At 51.0% G+C, this 21,996-nt stretch overlaps 1 protein-coding gene across 1 annotated transcript in view; it reads left to right on the forward strand.

The window, feature by feature from the left end:
- The window catches only part of THADA (THADA armadillo repeat containing), a 1,588,234-nt gene that overhangs the window by 203,124 nt on the left and 1,363,114 nt on the right, over positions 1-21,996 (forward strand). The window contains exons 15-16 of the mRNA XM_086927803.1: positions 2,332-2,460; positions 4,001-4,124. Coding sequence (XP_086783929.1) covers positions 2,332-2,460; positions 4,001-4,124 — 253 coding nt within the window. The remainder of the gene's footprint in view (positions 1-2,331; positions 2,461-4,000; positions 4,125-21,996) is intronic.

Here is a 21,996-nt window from a genome sequence, read left to right on the forward strand (position 1 = left end):
GTAGACTGAATAACGTCCCCCTCTGTGGAGCCAAAGGTACTGACAATCCCCTACCTTTTACTGTTGGTTTTCATAACACATTATTCTATATAATGCTTTATATTGCACGGATTTACAGCAGAGTAAATGGACAAATAGCAAATGTGAAAAATGAGAAGCTAATGGCTGGGCCAAAAGTGGTTGTCTTTAAATCAGAGGTGTCCCTCGTAGTTCCTGGAGGCCAAACCAGATTTTCAGAACACCAACAGAAGATAAATGTATATATAAAAAGAAATCTAAATTGAACATCAGTGCAAAGTCGGTTTTTAGCTTGGGCACTTTTGCACTGAATGGTATTCACGCAGAGATGTTAATGGTGAGGCATCCCTTCAGCTTCACCCTTGCTGTTGAGCTCATCATACCTGTCAGGATTTGTCCTACACCCCGTCTTTACTGATTGTCAGTAGGTGATTTTTGCCCTTCGAGATTTATTTAGTAGTTTGGTCACCCTAATACTAACAGGTACTTACACGTCTGTGCCCAAATCATGGTCCCAGTGGTTAGAGCTGTGACTCTATCATCATCAATTGACATAAATACTTTACCTTCGTCTCCCTCATTGCCTTCCTCAACAAAGCAAAAAACAAATAGTGCTTACTTATCTACAGCATCAAAAGCAGTGCTCAAAGCTACCACCCACACCCTTCAAGAAATATAACTAGTTGAGATTGTGAGCAGTATTTGCACAGCTGCTGCTGTCTCTGCTGTACCAGGTTTCGGTTTGAGGGAAGCGTGCCCGGCTGCTTGCTATTCTGTATGTGTGTGTACGTGTGTATGTGTGGGTGTACGTGTGTGTGTGTGTGTGTGTGTGTGTAGGTAGGTAGGTAGGTAGGTAGATAGCTTGTAAGATCCTGCCAAAACACAGAATCAACAAGCATTGGTAAATGCATTAGGCTTCGCCTATTTGATTAATAATAAGCTATTTTTTGTTGTAAGTTATAGCTTGCTGAATAGTTGTACAATATAAGTAACAGAAATTCTGTTAAGGCAGGCAAGTAATTGCAAAAGTTTGAAAAACCAAAGAGGGAAATAATATACTTAATTGATGTAATAGCAATATTATGTGTTTACAGGAGTTCAGACAACTTTTTGGTCCAGTACCACCTGATGCACCATTCAAATCAAGACCCTGTTCGGATAACTGCACTTGTGGCTGCCTTTTATTTAGGAAAAATATCATAACTCTTGTACATTAACTTTATTTTTAACATGCAATTTATAGTAACCAAGCTGGCACAGGAATGGCATGCTGGTTATTTATTGGCTACTTGGATAGCAGAGCCAGATGGACCAGCTCTGCCAACCGCTCCAACAGGAATGTCTTGGCTCAACACAGTTGCCAAGAGACCATACATTCTAGAGCCTAAGCATCATCACAGGATTAAAGGAGAATACATAAGATACAGTACAATACAATGTTTATTACAACATTTATATTTTGATCATAATGACAAAATAGATTACGTTGAATGGCACTTAAACAGCATGAACAGCTGTAATAGAAGTATCGTAAATGAGTGTAGCCAGGGGAAGTTAACAAAACAAAAAGGGGCCACACAAAAGCGAATAAACACAGTAATTTGGCAATGGGAACTGATAAGAGCCCCTTTTCCTGATATATTAAATACAAGAGATTTCACAAGCACAGCACAAGCGCTGTGCAAGTAAAATCTGAAAATGGTTGCCTTTCCCCATCCTTTTCTCCCCTAAAATGAGAAGAAGTTCTAATTTTAAAAACATTATACGTATGTTTGTTTTTGATTGACATGTAATAAGTTCAGTTGTGGTTAGCCTACAGATATTTTATGAGCCTCCAAAGAAGCAAGCAACACAGGTCTAGTGGGAGTTATCCTCACATTCATTTCTCCCTTTGCTGTGCACAATCAACGACCCTGCTCCTTCCGCTCCTAGAAAGGGTTTCATGACTGTTTCCAGGAATGGGCTTGAAAACATAGGGGGTACAATTGGCGCAGTGTATGTGATGTGTTTGTTTCCTCTGAGGGTTTTTACCTCATTATTTTGATTGTAACTACAGACAGCTGAAGCATTGCTACAGTGGTTTGCAACAAGCTTTCTAATCCTTCCTCATTAATTTGGCTCATTTATTGACCATCTTCAGTTTTCAGATTTTTTAGTTTTCTCCACTCCTCTCCACTCATTTCTTTTTTCTCACGTCAGAATACCATGTTTACCTTTGATATATTTAAGTTAGCTTTTAGCTCATTTAAAGGCTTGTGTCAGTGTACGTGGTTTGAAATGCACTTATTCTAACACTGCAAACTGCACTTTCAGCTGTTTTGTAGGATTCAAGAAAGTTCACAAGTGTTGTATAAAATGGAGCAAAGTAAAAACAAGTTGGAGTCTGTCAGTGAACCAGATGCAGCTGCCTGGGATCCCTCTGTGGCCTTGAAGCGTTATGAGGTGAGAAAAAAACCAAACTGTCACAAAAAGGGGAAAAAATTGGTGACCCTTAAAAAATATGTTAATCACAACACCAGGCGGCATGCTGTCTAGAAAACCAATGTTAAACCCTACGTGGACGTAACTGCTGGTGTACAAGTTGATCCATATTTTGTAAAAGCTTGATGTGACTAGGGGGCTGAAGTTGCAACGTTTATGTTCTGCAAACCTTCTTAAACGTCTATAGGAACTTTGCAGCATTGTGAAGATTTCATAGTTTTTTGCTTTGCCTTTTACTTGTGAACATTGTGACTTTTTCAACAATGGAACTACAATAAGTAGATTTCCCATGAAAGCAGTTGTTGTTTTCCTCCACAGGCATAGAAAAACTCTGCTGAAGGCAAACTTGCTGTGAAATTATTATATTTCACAACTTGGGTGGGTTCAGTTAGAATGACCAATATCTCTCAATGGGTAACTTCCTCATAAGACCTCATAGGCATTGTGGTGAGGCCACTTTAATATCACGGCTGATCATACAGCATTCCCTCTCCATCCTCTTCTCTACGATCAGTCTATCTGAAATTGAAAGAGGCAGACATTTGGAGTCCTAGAGGATTAATGCCTTTGGGCAATAGTTCCAGGGATCACAGATTAAAGACATTCGAGATGACAAGGAGAACAGTGCTGTTGTCAAGAGCAGATTTCTTCCATAATACATGGGACCCAAACCCTCAACCCCAGCTAATGTACTAAAGGGGAAACAGCGTTTACAACGCCGTAAACACAATGCGGTAGCTTGCAACGCGGTCGTTACTACCACTTGCTGTAGGGTGCGTTCAACACCAAGGAATGTGTTGGGTTTTAAATCCAACACCTTCCCTGCGGTTGTAAAAACTGAAGTAGGAAAAGTAATTATTAGTATTCCTAAGTCCAGCGCGCCCCCTACAGCAAGTCGTTGATACAACTTGTGATGTAATGCTATATTCAAACTAAAAGGTCTACAAGTGAAAGTGGAATTTGCTCATTCAACATGGCACAGTTGTGTCTCGCACACACTGAAGGAGATAGTATTCGAAAGAAAACTATAACGAAATACTTTTTTTAAAGAGGACTTGCCCTTTTACGAATTCAATCGGTTGTCTTGCCCCAGATGCTTTGGAATAGAATGTCATGTGGTGAAATGCACTTTAAGGCTAGATTGCCATGAAGATACTCTTGTTTGTTCATCCACTGAAAGTTACACCTCCTAAAAGATTTTGTCCCACCTTTTTCTATTCACATTGACTAATTATTCACGTTTGCTAGCGAGCTTTCCAACTTACTATGTTTTTTCACTATCTATCTTATATGCATTATGCAAATTATTGTCGAGACAATTTCTTAAATCTACCATGCTTTTCGTATTGGGGTTTTGTCATTTTTGGAAAGCTGTATAACATTTGGAATGATGTTTTTGTTTCTGTATAATGTAATTGTCTATATGTAATTACATTTTCTGTTTATTTGATGCTAACTCTACTGTTTGTAGTTCATTACGATCCATTTTTTAATTTTCAAGGAGTTCATGTTATCCCTGAGTAACAGCCTGTTTGAAGCTCTGTTTCCTGGCTCCTCCCATCCCACCAGATTTTCTGCCTTGACTATATTGGAAACAATAGCTGAGATATTTTCTGCCCCAGAAGGTAGGTCCTAGGATTTATGAAATCGCATACAATGCAAATGCATGTTCATTAAGAAACTACTGGTATAAAGCTTCATATTTTTAACAAAGCATTTAAATAATATTGGGTCAACGTCCGTACTTAATTTGAGCCAGTGGTTTCCAGTGCTCGCACCCGCACTTAATTGCCAACACCGCACTTATGACTGACTGCCACATTCTGGTGCTGTTTGTTTTGTTTAGATATGAGCACAACAACAGTTGTTTATTCATTTCTTATAAATTAAAAATGACGAGCGTAGAGATGGCGGTCGCACCTTAGGTGTGCTCCGGACCCCTCCGTCATCCGCTCGGCCATCCGCGATCATCGGGACCCCTGAACATCTTGCACTGGGACCACTGTTGCTGGGGAGCTGCCGGAGCTCCGTTTGGGACGGCGGGGGCGCCTTGGAGAGTTGGGAGCAACCCCGGTCTCCCTGGTCCGCCTGGCGGCATCTCTGAAATGGCGGCCTCTGCCGCGCGGGTCCTGAGCTTTCAGTGACCCTCTTCCGCGGACTGTTCATGAGCCTATACACAGGGGGGACACTGAGGTAGCTGGCTTCCCCCCCGTCTTCGTGGGCTTCTGCTGGCCTTCCCCCCCGGGGACACAGGCACATTGGGAGCTGGTGTTTATCCGCCACGAGAGGGCGCTGTAATCGGCCGTCATTCGGGCAGTACAATGAACATATTTGCTGCTCCCGGAGGCCCGCGGTGCTCCTGCTCTGTGGCGGGTCCGGCCCCGCCTGCTGTGTTTCGGCTCGACGAGGGCCTAGGTGAGCTGGCGTATTGACCCTGTGGACATTGGAGCCCTCCTCGTCGTCCCTGCAGCTGGGGCCTGGCTTGGTGGCCTGGGGTGTGGTTCATTAGAGGGGAGGAGCAAAGCTGCTGTCCTGTGGGATGGCCCGATGAGCCGGGCGATGAGGGCTTCTGTTGGAGGTTTGCCTGCGTGGAGGTGATGGGCCCCGCTGTTCTGAATTGAGGGCATTGGCGCCGCGGGCCCCAGTGCACCACAGCTGCTGGACTTAGTGGAGGCCTGTGACTGAATTGCCCGGGGCCTGGACTGCGGACCTGGGCGCCGCGGGCCCCCTTGCATTGCGGTGGTGGTCTTGTTGGACTGGTGCCTGCCGGGGCCTGGACTGATCGTTTCTGGTGCACCGCCCATGGAGGAAGCCTGACTGGGGCAGAACTGATTCCTGGCGGAGTGTCGTGATTCCGCTCGCTGTGTGATATGTTTAGGATTTGCCCCTTCACTGCCCCCCCTCCTGGGCCTGGGCGGACTTCTCGGGAGACAATGGCCTCCGCCTGCGGTGGATCCTATTGGGATTGTGGTCCCTCGTGGAGGGGCATCACTGGTGCCCTGGGCGGCCAGCTGGGAGCGGGGCTTCCCTCCCTCCCCACTCCCTGGGCCCACGCAACATTCCTGGAGGTAGAGCGCCTGTGGTGGCCACATGGGGGAGACCTGCATGCTTCCGGACTGCCCCTATTGAGCCTGAGGCCTGTGCTGCTGCTGCGGACTCCGCTGGTGGTCGGCGACGAGCGGTGAGTTCCTGTGCCCTGGACTGGGGGTAAGGAGTGGGGGTGCCATTGCATCTAGGTTTGGGTGGAGGATTTGGCCGTCGGTCGGCAGGCGGGTGGGGTCCTGGTTGGCACGGCTTCCTTCCCTCCACCCTGTCTCCTCCCCCTCTTCCCCCACTCCGTGCGCCATCCCTGCGACCAGCGACCTGTCCCGGTTGGGCTTCTCCTCCCCAGGCATGGCGCTGCCCACTACTGTGCTTCCATGATCCCCTGCCATACCTGTCCCAGAGCCGCCTCTATTCCTGCGGTCGCTGTGTGTGGTCTGGAATGGGACCAGGCCGGGGGGTCCTTGAGATAACATTCCTCCCCGGGGACCAAATATGGGTAGAACGGATAGATCGGTGAAGGTCTCCGCCACCCAGACCAAGATGGATCGCTTCACCAGCCCGGGGGGGTGCTACTGGGGGAGTGGTTGGGCAGGAGGCTCCTCCGTCCTCTGAACTGGCCGCCATCCTCCAGGCCGCCATCCTCCAGGCCATCCATACGTCCCAGACCTCGGTGGAGGGCAAAATCGCAGAGGTGATAGTGGATGTAACCCTCATCAGGCAGGCCCTTCGCAATGCGAACGCCTGGATTAAAGAAACTGAATACAGGATCTACTCTGTGGAAGATGATGTGCAGCAACTTAATGGGCAGGTGGCCGTCTTCAGTCCCATACTCTGGAGTTGCACCACCGGGCGGAGGATGCTGAAAATGGGTCCAGACGCAACAACCTCCGCCTAGTGGGCTTTCCGGAGGGAGCGGAACAGGGTCATACAGTGAACTTCCTGGAGAGGTGGCTGAGGTCGTGGGTCCCTGAGGGATCCCTGTCCCCTTGGTTTGCGATCGAGCGGGCCCACCAGTCCCTGGCCCCCAAGCCAATGCCGGGCCTCACCTGCCCGTCCGATCATAATGCGGGTTCTTAATTTCAAGGACCGTGACATCATCCTGTCTGAAGCCCGCAAGCGACAGTGGCTCCTCCATGAAAACTCTGCAATTATGATCTTCCCAGATTACACCCGTGAGGTCCAGGGCCAACGTCGCTCCTTCGGAGAGGTCAAGCAGAAGTTGAGGGCACTTAACATTCAGTATCGGCTCCTCTTCCCGGCTTGCCTGAGGGTGGTATTTGAGAACTAGACACTATTTTTCGACAGCCCGATGGAGGCGTGGGCCTGGGCGATGGAGGAGCACCCTCTGCGGGCCGATAATTGTGTCCTGGGTGGGGGGGGATGCGGGGGCGGGCTTGGCCGCCCCGCTCCCTAGCCTCCACATAATCGTTCTCGCAGGCGCCGTTCTCGCAGGCGCCCGGGTGGCGAGCGCGAAACAACTGCAAAACTGGTCTGAGCCCCTGGGGCTTTGCGATGCATGGCACATATTTCACCCACGCAGTATCCAATTCATGCATACGATATCGGCTCACCGCACCCAAGCGTGTATTGATGTGATCTTTGTCCCTGCGCCCGACTGTTCCATGATTGTCGATGTCCGCAGCCTCCCTAGAGGCATTTCTGACCACTCCCCGATACTCCTTAGCTCAGGGGCCCCCCCTTTACACGGCCCACCAAACATGGAGGATGAATGCCTGGTTTCTCCAGGATAAAGATTTCAGGCAGGCGGTGGGGAAGGAACTTGCCAGATATTTTGCTACCAACGAGGGCACGGTAGAATCTCCAGGTACCCTGTGGGAGGCGGGAAAGGCGACCTTACGAGGCTTTGCAAAACGGCAGCTGAAGATCCAGAGGCAGTCTCAGTTACAGGAAATCTCCTCTAAGGAAGCGCAGGCGCTTCGCTTGGAACAGCTACAATCCATGTCAGAGGACGCCGTTCAGACCCGTCAATTAGCCCTCATCTGAGATGATATTAAACAACTGTCCCTGGATGCGGCCAAGCTCCTCTGCAGGTCTTCGGTAGCAAGAGTTTACGGGTGGGGAGACAAGAATGGTACGATTTTGCACATGCTGGCCACATACCCCAGGGCGAATCGTATTATCCCGGAGGTGGTGGACGCAACTGGAGCGGTGCAACGGGCACCCGTGGCAATGGCAAACACCTTTGCGGCATACTACAAGAGGCTATATGCTGCACTTGCCCCTATGCTGACCGTTGCAGCCCTCCTTGACTGGGGAGGGGTGCGCCTCCCCAGGTTGGAACCAGCGGCTCAGAAAGATCTGCAGCGTCCCATCTCCTTGAAAGAAACTGAGGAGGTGATCACTCTGGTCTCCCCGGGTCCGGATGGCTTTCCGCAGGAGTACTACGCGGCTTACCGAGGCATCCTAGCGCCACACCTAGCCAGCTTGTTTACAGAAACGGCAGAGAGCGGTTCTTTTCCGCCCGAAATGGATATCGCCACCATTGTGGTTCTCCCGAAATCCCAGCCTCCTTCCCGCCTATGTGCAGTGTACCGCCCCATATCCCTCCTCAACATCGAAATTAAACTTTACGCCACCATTCTGGCCCAACGGCTGAAAACCTATTTGGCCCTATTGGTACACCCAGATCAATGCGGGTTCATCCCTCAGCTTGGGACTCACCACTGACTTCGTAGGCTGCATCTGGCCCTGGCGCATCGGCAACGGCTCACCCCGTACTTGCCGCTCCTGTCCATTGACTCGAAAAGGCTTTCGACTTGGTGGACTGGACATACCTGCAGGGCGTGTTTACTGAGATGGGGTTCGGGCCCCATTTTTGCTCCCTAGTCCGGGTCCTGTACGCGCACCCGAGGGCGTGTTTGCTGGTTAATGGGGTGCTGTTGGAGGCCTTCCCCATCGCCGGGGCACTAGGCAGGGATGTCCCTCCTCCCCGTTGCTGTTCGCCCTGGCGATGGAGCCGTTGGCCTCCCTGGTGCGGGCGGAGGAGCGCCTCAATGGGTGGGAGTGGCCCAACACGCATGCGGACAAGATCGCATTGTACGCGGACGATGTCCTTGTCTTCCTGTCTGATCCAGCCTCTTCTGGGCCACACTGCCTCCGGATCCTGCACGCATTCGAGCAGGCCTCGGGGCTGAGGCTAAACCCCGGGAAGTCAGTATTGGTTCCCTACATCTTTCTAGAGAGCGCTTTGATTGGCAGTCTACCATACCACTCCGGAGGCAGTCCTTTAAATATCTGGGGATTTGGATCACCCTTCTTCCCGAGTTGGGCTGGTCCCTTAACGTGGCCCCGTTGGTTAAGAAGGCCAAGGAGGACCTCCTCAAATGGACAAAGCTGCCTCCGAACCCCCTGGAGAAGGTGGGCCTATTTAAAATGATGATCCTCCCCAGATTTCTTTACGTCCTGCAGAATACCCCATTCTGTTTTTCCAGGACGTGGTTCATGGAGCTGGACAGCCTAACCACCAAGTTTCTCTGGAGAGGAGGATGGGCCCGCGTGGCTCTGTCGACCTGTCAGATTCCCTCTGAAGATGGCGGTACGGGAATGACGCACTTGTATCTGTACTTTTTGGATGTGCGTCTACTGGTCATTCACAACTGGTTTAATGGGGGTTGGTCGGATCCAGCCTACAGGCTTGAACTGGGGCTCACGGACATCCAGAACATGATGTACGGGGGCCCATTCCGACACGAACGCCGGATGTGACACGCTCTGCGTTGTTGGCCTGGCGGGCATCGATCTGTTACACCGGATGGACGGGGAAGTTGACCCAATGTACTCGCCTCTGGCAAGGGGCTTGGCTCCCGGAGGTTAGTGGATTGCGGGGTTCAGAACCTGGGACCTTATTGGCATCTCCCAGCTAGGGGACGCATTGGCAAGGGGCCGTATGCTGTCCTTCCAGGACCACCAAACACGCTACTCCCTACACTCATACCAGTTTTATAAATATTTGCAACTGAGCCCTCCACATGCATATTGCGGATGAAACGAGGCTCCCTGAATACAGTCACTCTGACGCCCAAACGATGTTGGGAGACTTGGGTGGGGGGGTTTCCCGTATTTTCCGCACCCTCATTAACAATGCTCCCACATCCCTAGACACGCTGAGGGATCAATGGGTGGATTGGGTGGGCCCCTTTGACGAGGTGGACTGGCGTGATGCCCTTATGGCCCCCAGAATAGTCACCGTCTCAGCCAAACTCAAGCTAGTTCAGCTCTACTATTTACATGCTGCGTACCTCACTCGCACCTGTATAGAGCGGGTTTGCGCCTGGACGCGTCCTGTGCAAGATGTAAGCATGCCCCGGCCGACTTCCTCCATATGGTTTGGTTGTGCGCCCGCCTGGGGCAGTTTTGGGGGTCCATTGAAGTGGATCTAACGGATGTACTGGGCTGGGCTTTCACGCAAGTAAACCAGCTCTTCTGTTTTTACAAATGCTTGAATCACCCTTGGTAATGTTCAGTGTGGCAAATTACCTTGTTGCTGCTGTTCGGATTAGGAAGAGGAAATTACAAGCTTAACAGTGGGGACTGTGATGAACGTGGTATACCTTGCTTTTTTGCACATGATGAGCCCTTTTTAATCTGACCTTTTTATTGTTCTTAAATTGTATTGTATTGTATGAAATTTTTTAAACATGTATTTGGATTGTCTTTTAACTGTTGTAGTATGCTTTTATGATTTTTAACAAAATCGAATAAAGTGGTTTTTTTGACTACTGGGCTGGGAGGTTCCTCACGACCCATGTAATTCCTTGCTGGGGATCACTGATGGGCTGGATGGGTCCAAGAATGATAAGGTGTTTTTCAACACAGCTATGGTGGTGGCCAAGCGGGACATTGTGGCGGCTTGGATAAGCTCTGATCCACCCACTCTGGAGAGGTGGCGAAGAGGGGTGGACTGGTGCGCGACCCGGGAGAAAGCCCTATATAAAGCTAAGGGATGCGTTAAGAAATACCATAGAGTGTGGGGGAGGTGGTTGGGGAATGTGGAGGGTCTGTGTTAACCTGATTCAGATTCAATTGATGTATTTTTTTTTATGGGGAACGTGATTGGGGGGTACAGTGCTTGTGCAAATGAATCCATTACTTGTGATTTCCGTGTATTTGCTGAATTGTTCAGGTCTTTTACAAATCAATAAAATTTGCTTATCAAAAATTACTACTATCTGCCACCCAAACTATTCTTATTGCTTTGGGGGCCTGGAATAGTCTGAAGAACTGCACTTGTAGGAATGTGATGTTAGTAGTTGCGTTTATACTGTTACCGGCAGTGGCGGCCAGGACAATGGGTGGTGCAAACTACAGTGGCCTCCTGAAAAGTGCCTAGTCACTTATATTTTTACAAATTAAGCACTGGGCAACGTATGTATGTATGTATGTATGCAAGGGTGTGTGTGTGTATGTATGTATGTATGTATGTATGATTGTATGCATGTATGTATTTCTATAGCATGAAGCAAGCCCAAATGCAGCGGAGCGCTGTACATAGTCAAAGGCAAGTTTTAAATTGGCAAGTAATGAGAGGGAGCAGAGTTATGGATGCTTAATACATTTTTGAAGAGGTTTTCTTTAAAGAGGTGATTCTTCAACTCCTTCCTAATCTGGAGCAGTGTCGGGACGGTCCGATGGATACAGGGATGTTGTTCCAAATCCTGGATGCACTGATGGAAAAGGCCAGCTGTCTTTTTTCTTTTTTTTACACTTTTTAGTCTGCAATCTGATGGTGTCCTGGACGAGGGTGTGCAGAGAACCACCATAGGTGGTGAGCGTGTCTACAAATAAGCCTAGGTACTGGTTGTGATGGCTATTGGTGAAGTTTGACAAGGGGAGCAAATGGAGTTCCGTCTGGGTGGGGCTGATGTGATAATACTTCCTCAGGCCTAAATGAAACATGCTTCTGCATGTAGGAGGCCCCTAAGGGTATGCAAGTGTGGAGTCTGGGACGCCATTGAGTGGGCATTACCATCTTCAAGAGTGCAAGGGCTTTTGCAGTGCATCAGGGGGTGTGGGGGGGAGGAAACCTTCATACACATCCGGTGGGAATGTCCCAAAATGTCCATATTGTGGCAGTGTGTCACGGACGTTATGTCGGAGGTGGTTGATGCGCCTGTCCCCCTTGATCCAAAATGGCTTCTCTTAATGATCAGGGGGGAGGCAGACTGGCCCAAGTATGCGGCTATATGGCTAGCACTGTCAGTGGGGGTGGCAAAGCGAAACATCGCCAAAAATTGGGGGGCGTTGGCACCCCTTCTGATTGAGAAATGGAAACGTGACCTTGACTGGTGTCAGAGGGCGGAGGAAACAGTGTATAAGATTAGGGGGTGTGCTCAGAATTGAGAAAAGGTGTGGACGCCGTGGAAAAGATATAGAGGGCTGTGGGGGGACGAATAGTTTTATGAAAAAGGCTACCCTGGGGGCTTGCTCCACCTGAGAAAGTATTGATTTTGATTCTTTGTATATGGTATTTAATGTACTCACAACATTAATGCTGTATAATGTGATCTCTCAAGGTTTTGTTAATAAAAAGATTTTAAAAAAGAGTGCAAGGGCTTGAACAGCAGTTCTGAACTCGCTTTCAGGAATAAATGGCTTGACTTTCTTTTGAAGAGAGAGCTGGTACCAGGCTGTCTGTGTTTACATATAGTATAGTTTGTCTTCGTTCTTCTTTCTGCAAGGCTCAAGCTATTATGACTTCCTTAGTATAAAATACTTTGATTACCCAGCTCCTAGCATACTTTTTAGATCACACACCATATGAGGTGGCTTCTATGTTTGCGTCAGCAGACTCTGAACAAAATGGAGTAGTGTGATTCTCAAGCTGGAACCTATTACTATGCCACACACAAAAGGGCAGTATCGACCTGGCCAAATTCTAGCATTATCATTGTCGATTAATTTGCTGTGGGATGCCCTTTGATTTTATTCCTTTTCTTCTAATACCTTCATCCACTAGGCAATTTAAGAGCATTATCATTGTTATTTCTTGCATAGCTCCTTAATAGTCATTGCAGGGCTCTGATGTAATCACACCATAACATGACATGTGTATTTTTTAAAGCGCATTCACCCAGAAGGGTATTATGGTGCTGAATAACAGATGTTTATTGTTGCCCAACTCAATGGTATTCATTTTAACGACCTCAGAAGAATGAAAGGATGAGTGGACCCACATGGATTTGAACCTCCGACCATGAGGTCAAACACAGGCCCCTTCAGTGGACACATTAGTCAATTAAACCACCAGACCGTGCATCTGCTGACAAGTCTGATGGTAAACCAAGAGGCTGTACTGCTTTGTGCTTTGCTAGTTAAGAATTGTTTGTGTAATTCTTTCAGTGATGGAAAGTGATGGAGTTGAGTGGCTAAATGGTATTTGAGTAAAAAAGGAGGGGTTGATTCATAAAAACATTTGAGTATAGGAAGTGGTGCTATAAGAGTATTCTTTTACATACCTTTGCGAATCATCCTGAAATGTTCAACTCACTATTGAAAGTGTAAAGAGGGCTCTGTCCTTTCAATTTGTATTAATTGTATATAAACATTCTCATTTTATTGCCATGTTAGATGTTTTTGGCTCAGTGCACAAAGGTAGGTATGTATTCTGCTGAACTCTGAGGAGTCATCTCTGCCTGTTCAGACCAGCCTATTGTTCGCTCCTAGGAGGCATTTCAGACATATACAAGTCTATTCACTAGTTGGTAGAATCCAGGAAACTAAATCAAATTAGCCTTCAGAAACCACAGGCAAGGAAGAGGTAACTTTTTAAAAGTAACTTTTCCTTACTATTTATTAAAAATCCAACTTCACCATTGAATTTGATTTTTAATAAGTAGTAAATATAGCTGATTAAATTGGCCCCAATCCCAGCATACAAAATTAATATTTGTATCTGAACTCTGATTTTCTACATAGGACAGCAGGCCTACCACATTGAAAATAACATTTTGGGCGTTGTCACTGTAAGGAGATTCTAATATTACTTTTTTACATGTCCCACTTTTAAATATCATGCTCCCTACCTTGTGGGCTACAAGGTTTCCATAGGGGTGGCTTACTAATGTCCAAGAAGGAGTTTTTTTTACCTGTCGAAAGTGTTTATTTTGGCAGGTCGCAGTGCATGTTCTGCACTGTAATAGTCAGGTTACAGTGGTAGGCCTGAAGCCATGTTTGCACTGCCATCCTAGTGGTTGGCACTGTCTGTGCTGCAGTCCACTAGTCGCATTTAACTTTCAGACCCTGGAGTACATTTTGTGCCGTAATCTAATGACTAGGTAAGTTAAATTTACCCATTAGGAGTATGACATTTCGACCATATCTAAAGGCGAGCACAGGCAATTCACTACTGGTTAGCAGTGGTAAAGTGCAAAGAGTACTAAAGCTGGCAAAAATATAGTAGCCAGCAAAAGTTGAAAAATCTGGGTAGATCATATAAAACAGGTTGATTTCCTACAACTCCATTTTTGGTGAATGGATGTTGTATATGATCTCATTATCTGAATTTTAGGTGATGTGTCATTGAATGAGGACAGTTAATTATTTGCATGCTTGCAGGGCCGGCCTTAGGTATGTGCAAGCTGTGCACCTGCGCAGTGCCGCCAAACCCCAGAGGCGGCCACGATAATATATATCCTTAATATAATAATCCAATCCTCTGAGGAAGGATACATATTTGCATGGCGGCCCAGGTGGTAAGGATTTGGCGGCCTCCGGCTTTGTTCCACTTCCAAACACCCTGACCCCCTTCCTGAGCTCTGGGGAGCTCCGCCCCGCCCGGACCACCTCTTCCGGGCCCCCTACCTACTCTCCCTACCCAGGGCCACCATAAGCCTAGAGCCGCCCCTGATGCTTGAATTTTGTACAGGCATGCATTTTTTTCCTTTTTCCCGTACTATGGACATGATGTATGAAGGTTCAATTCGATAAAACTGATTGTTTGCTAAAAGGCCTTTTGGTATGTAATAAATCCAAATGCGATTTGGTAGCATATTATCGAATCACAATTTGGTTTTGCGATCAAATACTACTCAATGTAGTGGTAACGCATGGTAACGCATTCTCCCTTTGCGAATGTTGACAAAATAATTTTTTAAGAGTAGGTAGTTGTTCAATGGGACCACAGCCTAGTCTTATTTAACATTTTTATTTTTTTGTTTTAAATGCGGGTCATTTTCCTTTCACATGTAAATGGGCGTCATTTAAAAAAAATAAAAAATGAAAAGCAATCTGATTTATGTGGTCTGCTGAGCCCAGCAGGCCACCATCCCTGTGATGGTTGTTAATCATAGTGGGTCACGGGGCATGGCCAAGCAGCATGGCCGACAGGACGTGAGCTCTGCCAGCTCCCGTCCTGCGGACCCAGACATCCTGCATAAATATCCTGTTTGGGCATTTTATTGACTGTACCGGGAGCCGGGGGCTCCTCTTACGATGGTGACCCCGGGCCGGCGGCTGAGAGCGGCGATCCGCGGAGTTCTCGGCAAGAAGAGCTGACGCTGTGGGAACCGGACCTCCACCTACGTGAGGCCGGGGATTGCGGCCTGGTCCGGAGCGGTGTTGCGAGGGCGGATCTGCTTCCCTGTGCCCCCTGGAGACTGTGGTGTCGCCTGCTGGACGGCGTAGCCCGCTGCCATCTGGGGCTCCGCCTCGGTGAGGCCCGTGTGTGGCCGGAGGGCTCTGCGGGCATCGTACCTTGCTTGGATCCGACCCGCAGGCCCAGGGGTGCGACGCGGCGGCCGGCCTTCCCCCCCGGACGCCGCCTTGTGATTAGTGCGGGAGCCTCCTGACCTGGTGGACGCTCCTGGGGACAGACCTCCTTGCCCTGGCAGACCTGGGTGCTGGCATGCACTTTGAGGCAGTCGGGGCGAGAGTGGCACTGTGGGGCATCGGAGTTTGGATTTTAGCCCCTCCCCTGCTGGGCTGCCAACTTGCTGTCGAGACTGAAGCTAGCACATTGTGGTGCCCCTACCCCGCGGCGCTCCTGTTGCTGAGAGGCTTTGAGCCCTGGGGCGCCGTGACTGTTGCCATCAGGGTGGGTGGCCGTAGACCGGGCTGCCCGACCAACAGGAGGATCCTGCTCCCGGTGCCGGCCTACCTGCCCTGCGTCCCGCTGTTGGAGAGGAGAGAGAGGTGTATGCGGTAGGACATTGCCGCTTGGGCATCTTTTTCTTGCGGACCTCCCTCCCTACCTGGGCGCCTCCTCGGGGGCCGGTTTGTCGCGCCGAATAGGCCCTGCGGACTCTGCAGGTCTACATGCCCTGGCCCCACCGCCTGCCTGGCGAAGTGGGAGGGTGCTGATTGACCTTGCCGCCTATTATCATGTGAGGCCCACTCCTATATCGGGCGACTCCTGAGGGATTAGATTGTTGCCCCGGACTGCCCCCAAGGGCGCTGTGTTGTTGGCGAGAGCCCCGCGATCCTGGGAGGCTGCGATAGCGAGAGCACGGGTGAGTGGCTGAACATTGGATTGCCGGCCCGCCGCGCCGTCCCTGCTCCCTGTGCTGGCCTGCTTTCTCCGGGCCCCACCGCTTACCTGGCGAAGAGGGGGGTGCTGCCCGTGCTTACCACCTACCATCCTGTGAGCTCCAATCCATTGTCGAGCGCCTCCGAGGGGATTGGATTGTCGTCTCGGACTGCCCCCACAATTGCTGCTGCCCTGGGAGGTGACAAGGGGCCCTCCAACCCTGACTGCAGCTGTGTGACCTTGCCTGGGCTGCGGCGGGGATGCTTTTGGCCCTTGCCTGGCGTCCCCCTGCTTTTGACGCCCCTTACGACGACCTGGAGGTACGGTTGAGTGTACCGGACATACGACCTGAGGAGCTGCCTGGGGACCCGCAGCTGAGGGACGTTGGGCGTGAGAGTTCCTTGGAACTCCTCTGGAGGGAACGTTGGGACTGTTTTGGCAACCGTCAATGCGCAAGGATAGGATGTTGAAGTCCACCCAGCCCAACACCATTACGCAGTACACTTCCCAGCAGCTGCCGTCGCAACGAATTATGCGCCAGACCGGTCAGGAGGAGGGTGCGGATGGGCCTGCGGAGCCTTTCCGGGCCGAACTATTGAAAGCTATACAAGGCTCCCACACTGCACTGAGCGGCAGATTGAGACTGTGTCAATTGATGTTAATCTTTTGCGGACGGATCTCCGGAAGGTGGCGGATAAGGTCTCGGATCCCGAGGGCAACATTACCCACTTGCAAGGCGAGGTGGCCTTCCTCAAGAAGACGGTAACGCACCTCACGGCCGCAACGCATGCCTTGGAGCGGAGAGCTGAGGACGCGGAGGGAAGAGCGCGTCGCAGTAATATTAGGGTCCTGGGTGTGCCAGAACGGTTGGAGGCGGGAAATGCCGACCGTTTTCCGGAGACCTGGATTCGAACCCACCTGTGTCCGCAGGGCCTGTCGAGCGTCTTCGTTATCGAACGGGCGCACCGGGCCCTAGTTCCGCCTCCGCGTCCGGGGGAGCCCCGAGGGCACTCATTGCTAAGATCCTAAACTATAAAGAGCGGGACTGCATATTGAGGGCGGCGAGGGAGACGGCGAATCTCACTATCGAAAACAGCCGCGTCTCCATATATCCTGATTACACCCAGCAAGTGCAGGAGCAGCGGAAGTCCTACCTGGGAGTAAAACAAAAGCTCCGAGAGATGAAGCTCCAGTACATGCTATTATATCCGGCCAAGCTCCAGGTGATCTCGCAGGATCGTGCACACTTCTTTGAATCCCCAGCAGAGGTATGGGAGTGGCTGGAGATACGGGGCGATGACCTGCCTCCGGGAGAACGTGGGGGACCCCGTGAGATGTGGGGGACCCGTCCTCAGAGATGACATCGCGGACGACGAAGACGCTGATCTGGTTGAGAAGATCCCGAGGGGTCTAGGATCATGGTGGGCGAGGATGGCGCTCTGCTTCTGAGACCTTCCGGGGAGGAGATGGGTCCGGAGTCCCCGAGCAGGTCTGTCCCTGGGGGAGTTTTGGTTCGGGACACCCTACAGGATACAGTACCGGGTACGGACACTATGGACCCGGTGATCCTGGAGACTGGACTATCCGAGCCACTGACGGAGTCGGCTCCATCTTGAGGTATTGTTTTGTCTCAGCTGTGTTTCTCTTGACCTGGGAGGACCGTGGGCTGTATTTTTTGGTTGTTGGGGATGCCTGTGGCCTATACTGTTTGCCCGTAGATGGCGAGATGGAGCGGAAGACTTGCATCCTGCTGAAGGAGGACTCTGGGGTGGGAAGGCTATGTGTTTAATATTTATAGCCAGCCTAGCAACTGTCCTGCCAGATTGGGTCCTGCGGGGAGCTGGAAGGGGGGGGGGGGGTGGTATTGGTTTGGTTGTGTGTGTGTGAGTGTTGTGTGGAATGGATGGGGTGGCTGTGCACGTCCTGGCACCGGCAGGGGGAGGGCAGGATAGCATGTTTTGTTCTAGCTGTCTTTTTGCTCGTGGGTGGGGGTGGAGGGGATTGTTCGGGAGTAGTTGTGGGGTTGGGGGTTCTTTGTTGTTGGGAGGGGTTGGGAGGGAGAGTTGTTGTTGGCATCAAGTGTACGATGGTTCGGGTTCGTGGGTGGCTGGTCCTGAGAGTTGAACTTCCCGACACGGTCAGTGCTTGGCCCTGGGGGTGGCGGATCGCAATTTATGTATTACAGAGCCCGGAGGGGCATCATTGTCTGAAATGGGTTTCACATTCTTAACCTGGAACGTGCGCGGTTTGGGCACTTGCACCAAGAGACACAGGGTCCTTTCATTCCTCCGAAGACATGGGATCTCTGTGGCGTGTCTCCAGGAGACCCACTTGAACGAGGAGGGTGCTCAGAAACTGTCCAAAAAATGGAGGGGCCAGGTCTTCCATTCCTCCTTATCCACATACGCCAAGGGGGTCCTCATCTGGGTGGCGCCAGGGGTTCCCTGTGCCGTTCAGTATCTAGAGGCAGACATAGAAGGCAGGTATCTGCTGCTTCGGGTTAAGTTGGGTGGTCGGGATTTCCTGCTCCTAAATTCATACGCACCGAATGTAGATGACCCTGGCTTCTTTTCCATTCTCCAGGACCCTATTGTCTCGGATCTTGATACCTCCTTCCTTTCGTTCGGGGATTTTAACTGCGTTTTGGATCCGGATCTGGATTGATGTCCTCCTTGCTCTGGCACGAAGCTGCGCATGACGGCGAGGCTCTGGGAAGTGATGCACAATTTGGGGCTGTGGATGTGTGGCGCACGGGCCACCCTACCCAGAGGCTCTACACCTGTTATACCCCGACGCATGGTACCCACAGAAGACTAGATCGCTTCCTTGCGGCCAATATTGCGGCGTCCCTCTCCTTGGTGGTTACCTACCCGCCCGTTTTCTGTCAGACCATTCCCCGGTGACGTGCGACGTGACCTGCGCTGACCAGGCTACGCGCCCCCGTACTTGGCGGATGCCAAAGGACCTCCTGCAGGACCAGGTGGGAAAGGACCATGTGGCGACTACCCTGGCTAATTATATCGACCTGAACTGGACCGTCTGTGATTTGCCCTACTCAACCAAATGGGAGGCCTTGAAAGCGGTGGTTCGTGGTGCCTGTATGGGCCTCAAGTCTGGAAGAACTTGCTCTCTGAGTTGCGGGACGCAGAGGATAGACTCAGGCGCTGTCAGTCTCTTCCGGATCCAGATGCCTCGGACCGGGCGACGGAGGGGGAGGCTCAGGTGTCCGTCCATGACATTCTTACCCGTCTGGACAAGTATACTTTGGGTCAATATCGGCAGCGCCTCCACCGTGAGGGGGACAAGTCCGGCCGACTGCTGGCCTGGATACTTAGGCGAGAATCTGAACCAGAGCGGATAGTTGCCTTGCGGGGCCCCGCTGGTGACATGGTACATTCGGAGTCTGACATCCTCGAGGTCCTTTGTTCGCACTTACGGGAGGTGTATACTACTGACCCCACGATTACGGAGGCCTACTATCGGCCTTACCTCCAGGGATTGACTCTCCAGGCCCTCTGAGGAGAGGTGTCGGAGGAGCTGGACACGGTGTTAACACTCCGGGAGATTCGAGTGGCGTTGGCCGCCCTTCCACGAGCTAAGGCACCGGGCGTAGACGGCTTCCCGCATGAACTTTATCACTCGTTTGGGGATGTCCTGGGCCCCCTCTTACTGCAGGACTATAATGAGGCCCTGGAGTCCTTCCGCCCACCATGAATCAGGGAGAGGTCTGCATGATTTTAAAACCAGGAGGAGATAGTTGCAACCCCGCGGCGTACCGGCCTATCACTTTGATCAATACCGACGTTAAGATCCTCACCAGACTTTTGGCCACTCGACTGGCCCCCCACATGGCACACTTGGTCCATGAGGACCAGTGTGGGTTTAACCCTGGTCGTAATACTGCAATGAACTTGCGGCGTTTGAATCATATCCTCCACGGGGTGCGTGGTAGGGAAGAGCCCCACGTCTTGGTTTCGGTCGATCTGGCTAAAGCCTTTGACACGGTCAGCTGGGGATATTTGTTGGAGGTGCTCAAGATGGCAGGGCTGGGGCCAGTGTTTTGCACTTGGATCTGGATCCTCTATGGGGCACCACAGGCTTGGGTTAGGCTTGGGTCGGCCCGCTCTGAGGAGTGGTCTTTGGGGAGGGGCACTCGTCAGGGTACCCCCTGTCGCCACTCCTATTCGCCTTGGCGATAGAGCCCTTGGCAGTCTCCATTCGTGCGGAGATGGAACAGTGGGGTATTAAAGTGGGGGGAGCCGTGCATGTGATTTCCCTCTACGCGGATGACGTCTTATTCTATCTAACCCGCTCCCCTTTCTCTCATGGGGCGGTTGGCGATTTCTAAAATGGTAATGTTGCCTAGGATACTGTATGTCCTGCAAAATACACTGTCCTGCTCCCCCCGTGAATATTTCAAGTGCTCAACTCGCTGCTCACTTCCTTACTCTGGGCGGGCGGCCGAAGTAGGGTCGCCTTGCATACCGTGGTCCGGAGCTGGGAGGAGGGGGGCCTTGAGGCTCCACGGTTTGACCTCTACTATTATGCGGCACAGCTCCTGCCAGCTGCACGGTGGTTTGCGGGCACGGACAACTGTGAGCTGCTGCTCCTGGTGGGCAGAGAGGACGACACACCCTTGCAGGTGGCGCTGATGCAGGGACGGGGGCAGACGGGGCCCTGCCCTATGTGGTGCGCCATGCGGCGGGGATCTGGCAGCGGTTTTTTGAACGGATCTTGCAGCGGGCCCCCTTTTATAGGGAACTGCCAGTGTGAATTTTGGCCCCGGTAAAGCTGATGGAGGAGAATATGTCCTTTCGGGAGTGGCGGGGCAGTGGGTGTGAGACTCTGGCTGACCTTTATCCAGACGACTCCTTTGTGTCCTTTAAGCACGCTGAGGCAGCCTTCGACCTGGGTAGGGGACAGTACCTGCATTACAGGGGACTGCAGGGGACTGCAGGAGATGGTGAGGGCGACTTGGCCCCAGTTCCCGGTGGCGCCCCCGTTGACCCACACCCTCAACATTCTTTTCTCCTGCGGCACGGGAAGGCAGCTGATCACCTTATTGTACTCCGCCATGAGATGGGATTCAGCCCCTCCGGTCGCGCCGTCCTGGGAGGCGAATTTGGGGATCGTTCTGGAGCCGGGACAGCGCAAACGTATTAGGCTTCTGACCCGAAAAGTGTTGTGCAATGCACGATTTAAATTGATCCACTTTAATTTTCTACATCGCACCTACATGAACCCGGTCTCCCTGGCCCGTATTTCAGCGGAACGAAGAGACAACTGCCCTAGGTGTGGGGCGGAGAGAACTGGATTTTTCCACTTAGCTTGGGAATGCCCGCAGGTCGGTAGCTTTGGAGGGCGGTGGTGGAGCACATTGGCCGAGTGACGGGCCTCCTGATTGCCCTGGCTCCACTTCATTGTCTCTTGGCCCTAGTGCCCAAGCCCAAAAAGAGGAACTTGTCCTACAAATTGCTATAATTGCTCCTGGTGTTGGCAAGGAGGCGCGTGGCTATTACTTGGATGGGACAGAGAGCTCCCGAGTTCTCCCTCTGGCTTCGGGATTTTAGGGAATGGTCCTTGGCGGAGGAAACACACATGCAGCGCACGCGCCGCGATGAGAAGCTTCAGGACGACTTATTAGCGTGGAGAATGATGTGTGCTGAGGGGATGCCCAGTGATGATTCGGACGCCACCAGTGCCGAGCTGTTTACCCCTGTGGCGTCTGGTTCCGAGGAGGATGTGGAGAGGATGGGGTGGAGGGCCTGTATTTCGGAGTAGTGCTTTGAGTGCGCACTAATGTTCCATTTTCTATAACTGTCATTTGCCTTGATTCCAAATGTTTTTTTTTTTTTTTTTTTTTAGTTCAAAATGATTTTATTGAATTTTAGCAGAGGAAAAACACAGAGATACATACAGAAAACGTACAAGTTAAATCAATAAATTACATGTAAGCGACTAAGAACAAT

The sequence above is a fragment of the Lissotriton vulgaris genome, chromosome 6 (genome assembly GCF_964263255.1).
Source record: "Lissotriton vulgaris chromosome 6, aLisVul1.2, whole genome shotgun sequence".
In the NCBI taxonomy this organism is placed as follows: domain Eukaryota; kingdom Metazoa; phylum Chordata; class Amphibia; order Caudata; family Salamandridae; genus Lissotriton; species Lissotriton vulgaris.